This window comes from Melanaphis sacchari, unplaced genomic scaffold (genome assembly GCF_002803265.2).
Source record: "Melanaphis sacchari strain LSU unplaced genomic scaffold, SCAv2.0 Contig85_pilon_pilon, whole genome shotgun sequence".
In the NCBI taxonomy this organism is placed as follows: Eukaryota; Metazoa; Arthropoda; class Insecta; order Hemiptera; family Aphididae; genus Melanaphis; species Melanaphis sacchari.
The window spans coordinates 1208573-1225205 of NW_020271605.1; the positions used below are offsets into that span (position 1 = coordinate 1208573).

Below are 16633 nucleotides of genomic sequence, written 5' to 3' on the forward strand. Positions count from 1 at the left end.
ATAAGAACCGTAAAAATTATAAAGATTTCAGCTCCTGAACTCACTTTAAACACCTCCATAAAACCCGAGTGATTATTTAAAATTCGGTATGTAGAAAAGGAAGAACAATCGGCACCTGTTATCAAAAACAAAACCAAATAGGAAAGAGCTTAAAAATTCCTATAAATTCCTCAATTTATATTAAACAAAATAGTAATATTATAAAGTTAATATGTATTGATCATAATATGGGCTATATACAGTATGAAATTATTGTAATTTGTACATGTTATGATATCCGACAACAATATCATGTTTAAAGATAAAAAAAAAAACAAACGTAAATGCTGAATTTTATTTAAAATTTAGATTGATTTAAGCAATTGGAAAATGAAAAATAATACGAAAATAGTCAGTATTTAAAGTCCGTACATTTTACCACCTTCCTCACCAAATCATCGATTTGTTAAATGTCAGCGTTAATATTTCGCAACTATATGCAATCTAATATATTATTATATATTTTACGGTTTAATACTCTCGCAAGAATTAAAAAAATCAACTCACGTGTCGCCCGATGTTTTGGTACGGAATAACGACGACATTATAACTGACTGTAATAAATTTTTTAATCGGAACACGTATACAATACAAAAAAGTTATACGTTATACCTATATATTTTTAATATATCTACTTATCTATACCGTCGGCGGTCGCCCTCGATTTTGGGTAAAACAAACGGCTAATAGCACTCAACCGTGACGTACAACTGTATATATTTACAGATATTGGCGTGTTGAGTGATATTGATTGGCCGGTGTAGGTTTACTGTATACGCACCTACTTAAATTTTCCAAGACTGATGTGAGGGCGATGCGGGATCTGGAGTGCAATCGTCAGGTATCGATCCCTTTTATCCTCTCCGCAGACGTCATTGTTTTCGGTTAAATTGTTAATGGACATTTCTTATTTATTTTTATGTTTTTTTTTTCCCCAATCTCTGACGGGGAAAATTCTAAAAGTGCTCCAGATATTAGTATCATAGTTATCATTATTGTACATAATTATTCGCCATACAAACACGCCCAAGCTATTTTCTTAAAATATGCAGTTATTTAAAATTTGATTTTTGAAATCTTCAAATATATTTAGAATTTTGTGTTTTGTGAAGATACAAATAAATATTTTTCAAATGATTACCTTCCTCCCTCTTATACTGTGAATTATTTAACATACATTTTTTATGAAAAGTTTGTTGTAAGTATCAAAATAAAATTTGGGAAATGTAGTTTTTAAGTTATTTAATGTTGTATGTAAAAGATAGAAGTTCATGATATTGGATATGGAAAATAAGGGGAATTATGGTGATTTAAAAATGTTTGGTAATTGATATTATTCTTTAAATATTTATAATTTATAAAAATGATCCAAGTATAATAAATATACTAAATTCAATATTACATCTATTTTTTTTTTTTTTTTTTTTATGATCTTTAAAGAAATTTCTCCTTAGTATAACATTTTGATAACTGTGGTAAACTACTTATTAAACATTTTGAATTATAAACATTAATATTATTTTAAGAATCATCCACCAATAAATTTACAGTAAAAAATACACTTTCTAATTTAAAAAAACAGAAGTTTATATCGCCACAGGACACTCCATATTAAAAACAATTCAATAGTTTCTTAATACGGTTTTAATTATACTTGAAAATTCCAAAGAAACCATAACTTTAATATACCTATTATTCATCATTAAAGAAAAACGGAAATGATTACAATCAATCTGTGTACCTACAGTTAATATTATGCCAATCGGCAAACGTACACGATAGAATACAACGAATCGATTTGCCAGTACCGTCCAAGCAACGGTGATGACATACTGACATGTATCATGGCGCCAGTGGGTTATAATTTTATAAATTACCTTAGTTACTTATCGTGTGCGTCATAGAGGTTCACATTTTTGTTGACAATCGCGTTATTTATACGGTGCGGACGAGAAATCTGAACGAAACGAAAACGCGGCCGCAGCTATAATGAAATAGAAAGAGCGAATATCGCAATAATATATATTAAATTATACTTTCGATGCGATGGATGCACCTACATTAATACTGTACGTATGTAATATATATATATATCCATATACATTTCACTGGACGACGGCAACTTCGTTTGTTATGTGTCTTATAATACTATACATTATGAAAACACATTTAATAAGACGTATAATAATATACGCTATATTACATTTTATGGGATTCGTCGAGATCCGCCGAACAGATATATCGGGCTAAACGCGTTGATGTACCAAACGTAGTGGAATTAATGAAATTCGAGTGGCTAGACCTAACTCACCGCCGTCGAGGGCGGCAAACCATTCGCGCTTGCATGTATATAAACACGCGCTACATAAGCGCACTGCAAGAGCGATCGGGCGATAATAATATATAATATAATATATATAAAAGCAGAGAATGATAAAACGATTCTTGTGTTGCGTTTCGGAATTCTTTTACCATACATTAACGGTGAGTCGAACGCACCTAACCCGTATTATTATACCGTTGCCACACTTTTATAACACTCGAAGGGCCTCCAATGCGGCGGCGGCGTTGGTTCGGCCAATCAGCGGATCGCGTTCGCGGGGGGCGCTTTCCGTCCTCCCCCCCCCCCCCCCGTCGACGCCGGCCAAAGACTCCGGTGGAGTTCGTGGTCTCTCTCACTCTCCCTTAATCCGTCGCTATTTCATTCTTTACCGTCGAATCTCGCGACTCGGACATAGCCTAGCGGGTACACAGTCGTCGGTTTTACGAATCGCCGGTTGTTCGGAAAACTGTTGCGCTTACCGCTGCCAAATCGGAATAGGTCAGTATATTATATTAATTATATAAATTATCGTTAATATAATACATATTTTAATGACATATAGACATGTATTATATAAAGCTTCAAGTTGAAGTCTCTAATAAATAATAAAATATTGATATATGTACGCAAGTACTTTTAACAATATTCATTCGTACGCTATAGGACTAAAAATATCTAAGGGATAAGAAACAAAAAGTAAAACGTCACACACAAAAGTTTGATATTATTGTTTTCATTTTAATCTAAATATATATTTTATTTAATAAACAGATACATCTTCCATAATTTTTTGGAACAACCATAATTTGTACTACTACTCACAAACCTGTAAAATTCTATGATTATAAATATTTATCTTTAGTCGAATGTAGGAAATAAAAACTTACACGAAAAATATAAAAGTATAGAATACCGAAAAAGAGTATTTTGGCAATTACTCATAACTTCTGAAAAGTATAGTTAAGCAATACTAAAAGTTATAACTTATAACTATCAAAAAAATTGTATTGTGAAAACATGATTTCAAAATCAAATACATTAATTTAAAAAGCTGTAGCCCATAATAACTATAAAAATTATTATTTAAAAACAAATTAATTTTATGATAATATGTAAAAAATATACTGATAAGAACCTTACTAGTTGTAAGTAGCCGAATTAGGTACAGCTTTATGTAGCCTAATTGTATATTATTGCAATTTTTATAGATCTTGAGTTTTTAATTTATGAATTCTTAAATATTATAAAACTATATGTGTATTTTTTTTCATTTTACATCTATTTAAGGGCATATTTACAAATATAAAAACTTCTTTTGTGTTGAAAAATATTTTTGATTTTTAATATAACAATAAATTTAATGACATATATCAAACAATCGTAGAACGATTATTATATACACAATAAAATTAAATGCGTATAAAATATATATTCCTATTTTTATTTATTTTTTTTATTAAGCTCATGGTGATTATATATTTTTTGTTCTGTAATTAGTATTTTTTTAATCAATCACTTTTTAGCGAACGAATTGAAATATTAGGTATTGCACAAAAGAATAATAAATACGTAGGTATAACATAATTTACCGATTTTGATTGAAAGAGTCCATTTCAGAAAAATTGTGCACAAATATATTATTATCAGTTGATTTGGCTACACAATAATAATGATAATTATTAAAATCTAAATGTGGTGTAAAAAATTGATTTATTAAAATCAAATTATTTAATTATTTATTTTAAAATGTCTATTCGTTTTATATATTGTACAATATTTTTTGTTCCTTATAATTTTTTAGTTACCTACTTAAGATTCGTGATCACTGAATATACGTTTTCTCTTTGTGAACATTTAAACAACAAAGTTTCTATGCTTTAAAAGATTTTAATACGATTTTTTCGCTTTAAGAGTAATAAACAATCAAAGAAATGAGAAATATTCATCAATGTTTACTAATGGATTAATAGTTTTTTTGAAAAACGAATATTTAGTGTATTGGGAATTTGTGTTAATATTTATTAAACAACAGTACCTATGACGTTTTATATAACATCCTATTATTATTAAGAATGATTTCCCGGAAACCTACAGGAACTCATGGAAATTATTAAGCGAATACGGCAATGAATTATTAAGTAAATCAACTATTAAGACTTAAGAGTTAATAAAATAATTTAAAGTTGATAATTGTGTAGGTTTCCATTTTGATTTGTAATATTAAATTAGTTTTTACGTTAAAAAGTACTTAGTAGACTTTGTTATCAAACTACAAATTTCAACCCACAATAACCTTTTTTTACAATCCTAAATTAATTTAATACTTTTGATATTTGAGTGTTTTTTATTGCTGTAAGGGATAAATAATGATATAAATTTTATAATAATTGATACGTAATTATTGATTTGATATTTTTTTCATAGGTATCGGCTATTTTTAAAACTAGTTGCGCTTAGCCATAAATTGATTGACATTTTAACCATTATTGCTGAGCTGAGATAAAACTAAAATCAATATATATCATTTTTAAAATAGATGCTTTTCGTGATCATTTAATAATTAATATTTCACAATACTTATCAATTACTTAAAATATTCTTCACTATATTAGTGTATACGTTGTTTACCAAAACAGTATTGTCATATATTAAAATGGTGAAAATTTATTTTATAGTACTTAATACAATGGTTAAAGTATGGAGTGAATAAAAATGTACATTTTACTTATGTAATATTTTATTTTTGCGCTAATTTAACATAATTTTGTACAACGGACTCAATGGTTAATTATTATCCCATAGTAGTTAATTGTGTCATGTTTCAAAAATCGTAAAAATATGTATTTTTTATAAATTAAAATTGAAATGTTTTTAAATACGAGTCATAGGAATAATTAGTATTTATTGAAATTGAATACAGTGTGTAATATTTTGATTATGGTGAGAGGAAAGTAGAGACTACGACAGCAATCAATGTGGCTGCAACTCCGTTCAGCAAAATTAAGGAACCGTGTAGATTTTAATAATTGTAATTATACACGATCAACATATCAAATTATATGTATAAAGTATAAATAAAACATTTATTATTAAAACGTATATATTATCGTCTTTTTTTACAATAAATGATCTTGTTGTTTTACAATTGAAAAATGAGATTCTTAACTGAAAAAAAATAATTAATAAAATTTTGTCCCACTACAAAATATTTTTAATAATAAATAATTAAATTATTTGGAAATTATGTGATGTTTAAAAAAATTAATTATTAAAAATAATAGTTGGGATGATCTTAATTAATAAATTCTCTTGAATGCAATATTTTAGTCATTGATACAATTCTACATGTTATTATATAGTTAGAAGTTCAAATTGTAAAAATTATTCAGTGAAGAAAAAATATTTCTCCCAAATTTAATAATATTCATGCCTAAATAACACACAAAAATCTTTAATTTTTTTTTTAATTAACTTAACAGATAAAATTATACATAATTGATTAAGTTATAATTGGAATTCATTATAAAATGTATGCTTATTTTTATGTACATCGTTCAAGAATAATTTTGTTTTTTAAACTTTTAAGTTCAAAATGAGTGGATCTGGTAAGAGCCTTCTTGGTCTATGGCTTTACCGAACTGGAGAAGATTGGACTTTGAGGGAGACATCTCAAACAGCTGTATGATATTCTAATATTGACAAAGTTTAATAAAATTTATTGTTAAATATTATTCATATTATAGTCGAGATCTGCAGTGAGTGGTCGATCAGATCCAACAAGACTCGATTCGAGAAACTCTGTAATATTCTCGTTGAAAAATCAAGTTGGTGGACTAGCTCGAGCGCTTCAGGTTTTTCAAGTAAGTAAATTAGATTACATTAAATAATTTATTTTACTTAATTTAGATAATATAATTTGAATAAGCAAACATGAAATCAAAATATAGTATAAAAAAGCATAAAAAATAATTTTTAGATGAAAACTCCATGGGACTTAATAATTTAATTATAATCCATCTATATTAATATTAACACCATAAGTCAGAATATATTTGTGTATAAATATATAGCAGGTAAGTAAAATAGTTCAATTTTTTTTTCGTTTTATGTGCTTATATAACTATTAGTTATGATGCGCTAATGCCGCTAATAATAAATATAATGCCTTGAAATTTAAACCCTTCAATGAAAAATACAAATCTAAATGTATTAACAATTTATAGTGAAAAAATAATAAATTATTTAATTGTGGAAGATGTTAATCACATATTGTTATTATTATTTATTATTGATATTTATGTTTGTTCGATTCATAATTTATTTGATATCGACTTTGTAGTTAGAATATTTAATTCTAATGACAACAAAATATAATCATAATATAACTTATCATTATTACTTTTTTTATAATTCTCAATTCGCAGCATGTATAGGTAATTTATATAATTTAATTTTTTAGGATTTAGGTGTCAATGTTTTGCACATTGAATCTAGACCATCTCACCGTAGAAAATCAGAATTCGAAATTTTGGTAGACGTGGAATGCGACAATAAAAAAATGGAGCAGTTGACTGGAATGTTAAAGCGTGAGGTTGCAGCTATAAATTTAGCGACGTATGAGAGTGGTGCCGAAGTACCACCTCCTACCCCGATGTCAGCAACGGCCAGTTTCGGTAAAAACGCAATTAAGCTTATTCAAATTAAATTTGTTTTAAAACATTTCAAATAATATGATAATTTATAATTAAGTATTTTTTTTTTTTTTATGAATAACTCATATTGTACCAATACGCTCTATATTTTATTTTAATTTCATTATCAATATTCAAATTAAGTATAATTTATTATTCAAGTTATGATCATAGTAATATTAGATAAAGAAACTATTTTTATTTTAATAACATTTTTTCCCTTTAGTAACGTTCATGAGGCGTTCTAACAAAAATCAAATAAAACAACGCTATTTCGGTTACCTATTTATTTATATTTATATAGATTTTAATAAATCTATCATTGCTTATTCATTTAATTTAAATGTTTGTGTTTTAAGATTTCTCAGAGTTTGAGCTTCCGTGGTTTCCGAAAAAAATTTCTGATTTGGATAGAGCTCAACGAGTATTAATGTATGGAACAGAGTTAGATGCTGATCATCCTGTAAGTTATTCATACAGCATTTAATTAATTGTTTAATACCTATTTCTATACTTTTTACAATGTCTCGTTTATAATTGCATTTGTTATTTTCTCAGGGATTTAAAGATCCCGTTTATCGGAAAAGGCGTGTCGAATTCGCAAACATAGCAAACTCTTATAAATAGTAAGTATTATTTTTAACATTAAACATTAATGACAAATTGATTTTTACCATAGGTAGTAAATTTACTACAATGACACACGCAATTAAAACTGAACTTTTATTGTAATATAATACAACATAACTATCCATATGTTTTATATTATTATTTTAAAACTTTTTATTTTTTTATTCAATACATAAAACGTGATGATATTTTTCAGTGGACATCCAATACCAAGAGTTCAGTACACACCAGAAGAAATCAAGACGTGGTGCGTACTTAATCGCTTCAATTGTATTACCAATTATTAATTACTGAAGAGTGTATTAATTAATCATAAAGTCAGTAACTCTTTCACATTTTTTTTCTATGGACCAAAAAATATTTTAACCATCTTTTTACACCTTCTTTTTATAAACCACGGTAAAAAAGAAGCCATTAGTTCTATACTACATTAAAAACAACTGCTTTAAAATACTTGTACTACTAGATCATAAACTACAGTTACTGATTTTATAATTAATGATAATAAATTATCTGTGTTTGTTAACATCAAAAATACATAGGTAGTTCAGATATTGCTATAAATATATAATATTTTATTTAGAACAGAACAAATCTTTACACTTTTTTTTTTTTATTATTCTATTATTATTTCCGGATTTATTTATTTTTTTTCAAATAGTTTATTCATCGACAAAGTTCAAGTTCTATTAGGTTTCTCAGCCAGTAATTAATTTATATCGAATTAACGTCGTGTATATTTCAATTGTATCGACACTGATATTTCAACTATTATTGAATTATCCCTATAAAGAGTATTTATATTGACAACTATAAATAATTTATACCTTTACTGCGAAAATCTAATTGGTCATTAAATATGCGTAACTAAGGCACGTCCATATTTTATGAATACACTCATTGATGATTTAATCTTATCTGCAAAATTGTCAAGACGTGTAATGAAGTGAATTTAATCCTGCAAATAGGATATGGTGACCGTCTGCATATGAAATGTCGCCGTTAATAATTACGTCAAAAACAATTTTATTTCTTCAGCGAAATCGATACACATGTATATTGTACATAATATGTTATATAAATTATATATAACCTTTTAGGTTTTTCCACGATACAAACGATACCAATAAAGACACGCGCGTGCATGCTTTTTTTCCGAAATATAACCAATAAAGAATTACGTGACATAATGTTTTGTTCTAACCCTCTTATTCCGGTCTATATTTGATTTTTTTTTTAACCGATGATTTTTATCGTATATTTTCCTCAATTTTCAAATTCCTGTTTTATCATGTATCGCAGGGGTACCGTGATGCGTGAACTCCACAAATTGTACGTGAAGCACGCGTGCAGGGAATACTTGGAGAACTGGCCAGAACTTGTTAAGTACTGCGGTTACCGGGAAGACAACATTCCACAGTTACAAGACGTTAATATATTTTTGAAACGTGAGTAGCTCTAAGTGGTTATACGACTGTTAATTATTAATCGTAACTAGCTGAACAAATAAATATAATTAATTATATCTATTGGGCGGCGGCGTGGTGTATAAGCAATTTTAGTACAAAAGTTATTGAAGGGCATTCTTGTGTAATAATTATAGTGCTAGACGATACAATAGATCAATTTAATGTAACAATATTAATTAATAGCGACAAAAATAATGTGATAACAGCTAAATTCTGGAGGTTTATTTTATCAGTAATATCATTTCCGAATTTTAGTACTAAATCTTATACTGACAGTACAAGTATATTCTGACAGTATATGTGCACTTAACCTAATGAAGACAGTTTGTCAGAAAAGTTAGCTTAAATCATTAAGAATATTTCTTTTTTTATTTAACTATCAGTCATTTATTTTATTATTACTATAATAGTATGTATGTTGATATTATTTTTTCGAAAAATATTGTATTTGCTATATTATAAGACAAGTATTAAATTATTATAATAATATCTATTTATACCATATTATATCAACTTATAAGGAATATTATAATACGTTCGAAAAATTTAAGCTTTAAAAACTAAATAGATTTTATAAACATTTTACTATAAAATACTTGTTTGTAATTTATGTGATTACGTAAAAATCCTAAATTTAAATGGTTATAAAAAAAATGTTGTAACTAAAATTTTTCGATATTTTTTAATTGAGAAATGAACTGATTATTAAGAATCTAATTATATTTTAAAGAACTTTACATTTTTGTTTATTTTTTCAAAATTTATGAAAAAAAATAAAAAATTTTACCATGAAAATGGTAATTTAATCACTTGGTGAAAATTTTAAACTTTTTCGGTTATTCGTTTTGGAATAATGAAAAATAAAAAAATGATCTAATTTAGCATAAAAATTCTCATTATTTCATGGTTTTTTGTTTGTTTTTCTTGAATGTTGACCTATTTAAATTACAGTCTATATCCTATTTGTTATAAAAAACTACCCTCAAACTTAAAAATCGAAATTTTTTATCAACTGATTATAGTGGATCCCTCGCCAATAAAAAAAAAAAAAAAACATGCGCATACTTAAATATTTAAATGCTTATTAATTAAAGTATTATCAGAAGGGATACCTATAAATAAATATTTTTTTAAAAGAAGAAAGACCTCTTCAATTCATTCAAGTTTAATAATAAAATAATCCAGAAATGTTTAATACATTTGTTTTTTGATCAAAATATGTACTTTAAAATGCTCAATCATTTAAAAAGAAGATGTATATTTAATATAAGAAATTTAACCAATAACCTAATAAAAAATTAAAATACACCCAAAACATAAATCACGCTCCTTTTAATACGGTTATGATTAAGCAACTAGCATAGGGTTGCCGATTGGAAATAATTCGTTGATTTTTGCGTTTGAATTTTAGGTAAAACTGGTTTTCAATTACGACCGGTTGCCGGGTACTTGTCGCCGAGGGATTTTCTATCAGGACTGGCTTTTCGCGTATTCCATTGCACGCAGTATATCAGACATTCGTCAGATCCATTCTACACACCGGAACCCGATTGTTGCCATGAGCTATTGGGCCACATGCCACTATTGGCTAATCCCACGTTTGCACAATTTTCGCAAGAACTAGGACTCAACTCGTTGGGTGCCAGTGACGAGGACGTCGAAAAGTTAGCAACAGTGAGTGAAACATAAGTTGTTTAATTATGGTTATAACATGATATAAAAGAAAATGACGTAAATCCACATTTTTTGACCAATAAAAAAATATATATATATATTTGATATAATATAAATCTATTCTTGGGACCCTAGGGTGGGCCGTAAATTCCATTTCGGAATTAAACTTTTAAATGTTGGATTGTGCATCAATTTTGTTTTCACTAGCGAAAATTAAACTTTTTTTTGTGTATAATTATTATATAGGATAGTTTCCATTAATTACAGAAAAAAAAATAGTTATTAAATATTGTATATTATATTCTATATTTTATAAAAAATACTTTATAAATGGCACGGAGAACTGGATAAACGTATATACAAATCCAAATTGATATATAATTTGATTTCTTTTGTTTATCACTGTTAGGGCAATGCCTAAAGTTGGCTGGAATCTATTTAAAAAACCTTATTATTTTCACGATCAATTATATTTTAACAATTCTAGGGTACCTTAAAGTTTGTACGTTATGACGACATATATAAACATCGTTTATTTTACAACTCATTAAAATTTTTTTATTAATTAATTATTTTATACATTTTAACCTTGTGTATCACAAATATTGAAATATATAATATCAAAATTATATACGTCAAAATTTGTAAATAAACTTGATTAAATGTAATAATACATCATTAAACACGCACAAATTGGATATTTGACGTTCGCCCGAAAATACTTAGAAATGGATGAACTAATTTTCATAGGAATTTTACAGCTGGTATTTTAGTATATATTTTAACTAAAGTAAAGCAAAAGATAAAATATAGGTAGATCAATTTTCATTTTGTTGGATTTCTGTAATATACATCTAGTACTGTACTATCATAGAAATATATAATATATATTTGCATTTATAATATTTTTCAATTAAATTACACTATGATTTTATGCATACTTTAGTTATACTTCTTCACCGTGGAATTCGGAATGTGTAAACAAGACGGTGAAATGAAAGTTTATGGAGCTGGGTTGTTAAGCTCGGTGGCGGAGTTACGACATGCGATTGAAACTAACGATAAAATAAAGCGATTCGATCCCGAAGTTACGTGTCACCAAGAATGCATTATAACATCGTACCAAAATGCCTACTATTATAGTGAGACATTTGAAGAAGCTAAAGAAAAAATGAGGTAATTAAAATCTATGTATGTATATGGGAAACTGCAAAAAAATCTTTTTCATTGATATATTATATAATTCAATAAATAAGAGCCAATCAAAAAAAAAAAAAAAAAATAATAATAATAAAATGTTGACATACAATTTTTTAGAGTTGTAAAATTTGTAATTAGAACACATCATTTTTATAGGTTTTAAGGCCATTTAATCAAATTTAATGCACTTCAATTCTGCAGAGAATTACTACAATTTTTTTTATTATTTTTATAAAATAAGGATTATATTCATTATATTTTATGAACATTTCAAAAGCCAAAATTTATTAATTAAGCTTGTATCTAGCATGTACTTTAGTAACACAGTTGGTGTATATTTTGTTTGAATTATAAATTATTTGAGCTACCTATAGACTAATCAGTATTGGAACTGCTGTGAGTTAATTTAGAAGATAGTGCAAAATTATATTTGTATAAGTATATTATTAATATGTTAATTATAATTTTTTATTAGTTACGAACAATTTACATTATACATATCTTAATAAAAAACTATTCAAATAAAATATATACATAATAGTTATAGCTTAGTTTAAATTAAAACTAATTTTATTTTCAAATTGAAAATTCTAAATAGACAATCTTTATTTGATAACCATATATCATTAATTGTTAAATATATGTAATGTTTTTTCATACATTTTTTTTTTATATATATATTTTAACCGTCTATTGTTGATAATTAGAGCATGGATTTTTATGCACTAAAAAGTATCGAAATTCGAAATATGTCATATTATAATATGCAGTAAAAATCATAAAAATATGCAACAAATATGCAAGAAACTTAATTTTATATAAAATTTTTAAATTAAACAATTTGAAATAAATAATTACTTAAATAAACTAAATATACAAACATTTTTCGTTTTAATATGCAATAAATTTCGAATTTTGTAAAAATATACAGAAATTTACAAATAAAATTTTACCATTAGATTCAAATTCTTATGATTCGTGAAGACACAACTGAAAAAAATCTAAAAAGTGAAAAAGAAAATAATAAACGATTGCATATAAATCCACGCTATGGTTATAATTTAATACCAAAAAAATTATTTTTAATGTTTCTACTTGACAAAATGTCATTTTATACAATTTTTGCTTTAATATGTAATATATTTCGAATTTTGTAGAAATATGCAAAAATATGCAATAACTATTAAATATGCAGAAATATGCTAAAAAAAAAAAATTCATCATTAAATTCAAATTGTTATGATTCGTGAAGATAACTGATAAAAATCTAAAAAAGTAAATGGGAAAAAATACGCAATTTCATAGAAATCCGCGCTCTATTGATAATCAATGGAAAATATTTATTAAATTACTTAGAATAAGTGCATTAAATTGTTTGTTATTTTTATTACGATTTACATTTTTATTGGTTTTTGTTTTAGAGAATTTGCCGATAGTATTCAAAAGCCGTTTGGTATACGTTACAACCCTTACACGCAGAGCGTGGAAATTTTGAGCAATACAGACAAAATCGTGGCTTTAGTGTCGGAGCTAAGAGGTGACTTATGTATCGTAAGCAATGCACTGAGAAAAATACACGCTGAAGACGAAGCAGTCGAGAATATCAATAATATGTTACACAAAGGAATGAACGTGGGTGGAATATCTCCGGAAAAGTCTCCTGAGAAGAAGTAAAGGCATCTTGAAGAAATTGGATCTTCACACATTAATTATAAGAAATAATCAGTTATTTATCAAAACATTTTAATCAGTTAAGATACTTTATTAATGTTATTATTATAATTATTATTATTACATTATCGTGTTGAAGTAAAACGTAATGGTGAGCGATTAGAATCGTAAAATTAGTTTTATCGATGTTTTATTTATTGTTATTAAATTAGTTGATGGTAGATTTTTGACTTAGAAATTAAGAATATATGATGCATTAACTCTGATATTTTTATAGACATGTCGCGCTGTATGTGTATCATAATTAACCAAACGATTATTATATTGTTATTATATTGCAATTTTTTCGCTAACTGTTAGCTGTAGATGTTCGATTGTACCGAAACCTATAGTTATATCTACGTTTAAGATTATTGAATTAGTAGTGAAATATGGTTCTATAAAAATCTTGCCTAAAAAAAATAATATTAGTGAGTTGTCGTTTCCTCGTACGTATAAAATGTTTTTTCTAAATATTTAAGTTCTTAATTTGATGCAACTAAAATAGATATATATATTTATAACATTGAATTCGTTTATATAATGTTATCTATAAGTAGTTCTATAATATGTTATTAATTGTGCTAGTTACCTTTTGATTAATACGATTAGATATGTTATTAATAACTCAGTTGGATTGAAGTACGCTTAAAAAGAAAATTAATGAACTATAATATATACTTGTGTGTAGACATAAATAATTACTAAGACATTATCAGTTTATACCTGATCAATACTATGTACTATAGATTTGAATAATAGTCGTTAGGTTATGTTTAAAAGTTAAATGTTAAACTTCAAGTTATGAATTTACTTATTAAAATAGAAATGCTTTATTCCATGTATTTTTTTTATTTATAACATAATAGATCTATATTTAAAATTATCTGATACATTTTTAAACGTCTTGTAGTATTGTACTATAATATGGATAATACTTATAGTACACTATAGACATCTATACACTCCCATTTGTTTTAACTTTTTTATACGCAAAAATTCAGATTCTAATTTATCAAATGGATTTTTAATAATATCAAACATAGAAGTTATTTTAGAAATAGAATTTAACTCACATTTACTTTCATTAAGCAAGTTTAAGACTTTAATTTTTAATATACTAATATTTGTTTCTTGCATCATATTAACATCATTTATTATAGTTTGTACTTTATTTTTAGGTATAACCATGGGCGCCCATAGGTAATATTTTAGGGGAGGTCAAAATAAAAAAATTTTCGAATTTAAGATAATAAAGATTTAATGTTATTTTTCACATATAAATGTATACACTATACATGCATGTTATATTTTTATTTGTATATATATATTATATACATATATATATATATATAGTGTATTAATATAATAATTGCCATGCAAATAAATAAATAAATAATAATTTTAATAAGTATATAAAAAAAATAGAAATTAAATAATATAATTAAGTATATTATTCGGTATCAGTAAATAAGAACTGTAAATTTCTTCGTTTTATTTCAAACATATTAATGACATCCTGAATGAAAGTATCCTTGTTTGCGTTAAGTTAAAATATTTCTAGTACCTATATTGTGATCTTTATAGATTTACCACAAATTATCTGCGATAAATTATTTTACGTATAGGTTATACAGACTACAGAATACGACCTATCTATGATGTTAATATACGATAACAATGAGTATATTTTTATATTTATTTCATATCTTAAAAGTGATTTCAACAAATAATTTGCCTCGGTAATAAGGTAATATTGTGGTAATATTTTTTCCAGGGGGGGGGAAGTGCCCTGTCTTGCCCCCCCCCTAATGGGCGACCATGGGTATAACAGATTCGTTGTACCATTTACTTATAAATATAATTGATTTATTATGAACATTATGCTTAAAGGAATTTATGGTTACACTAGTTTCATCAGTTGGCTCATCAATAGAATAACTGTCATTGTCATAACTATTTGTTATATTATTTAAAAATGGAACGTAATTCTACTGATACTTGAAAAGATAATAAAAATATCTTTAAATGTTTAACTACCTATTTGAGAATTGTTATAATCGAAACTGCAACTATTTATAACATTTGTCATTAATATTTTATTGAAATTTCCATCAGAAAATAGATTATAATCAATATTTGATTCCTTCTATAAAATAACGAAAAAAACAGAGTATCAAAATTGCAAACCGATACATTGGTACATGGAGTTATTAAAGTGCATAGATATAACTTTTAGTTTATTATAATAATATTGTTATAAGGAATAATAATTATTTTTGTTATTATTATTATTATTATTACAAATTAACTAAGCAAAAGTTACAATTGTAACCTGGTAATAGGTACTCTCAGTGTTGCACAAAAATCAGAATTACTCCAGCCGATAATGTTTGCGCACGCTTATGGGTGTTTGGATTTTGTAACTTTACAAAGTTGCAAAAACCAAGCATAAATAAATATATTGTACCTACATATACCTTTATATAAATTACTAAATTCTAGTTATTTTTATTGCTACAAAAAGAAACATAGACTATTACTCTCAATCTTACGCCACACCAAGGATCTATAACCTATTTTAGTAGGTATTAATTCTTTCAACATCGATTCATTTAAAAATTTAAATGCATGTTCATTAATTTCTTGATCTAACAAAAGTAAAATATAAATTAATTGATTACTAGTCTGTTATATAAGATTACAGTATTAGCTATGATTATATAATTAGTATAATTAGTTTATAAACATTTTATGTAAATTGATTTATTAATTCTATTCATTCTACAATTATATTAAATTTCAAATATTATCTTATTAAATAGGTGACAATTAGTGATGCTATAAATATTAATATGTATAGTGTATAATTGTATATGTATTATAGAATAAAACTT

The 16633-nt window shown here is 25.9% G+C and overlaps 1 protein-coding gene across 1 annotated transcript; it reads left to right on the forward strand.

The window, feature by feature from the left end:
- Positions 1-2765: 2765 nt before the first annotated feature.
- On the forward strand, positions 2766-14225 carry LOC112602229 (tryptophan 5-hydroxylase 1). The gene is made up of 11 exons (XM_025350189.1): positions 2766-2860; positions 5949-6041; positions 6106-6222; positions 6822-7035; positions 7413-7516; positions 7612-7679; positions 7880-7930; positions 8986-9131; positions 10564-10826; positions 11773-12002; positions 13448-14225. The coding sequence occupies exons 2-11, from the start codon at positions 5955-5957 to the stop codon at positions 13698-13700; spliced, it is 1533 nt and encodes a 510-aa protein (XP_025205974.1). The 5' UTR covers positions 2766-2860; positions 5949-5954; the 3' UTR covers positions 13701-14225.
- The last annotated feature ends 2408 nt before the right edge of the window (positions 14226-16633 follow it).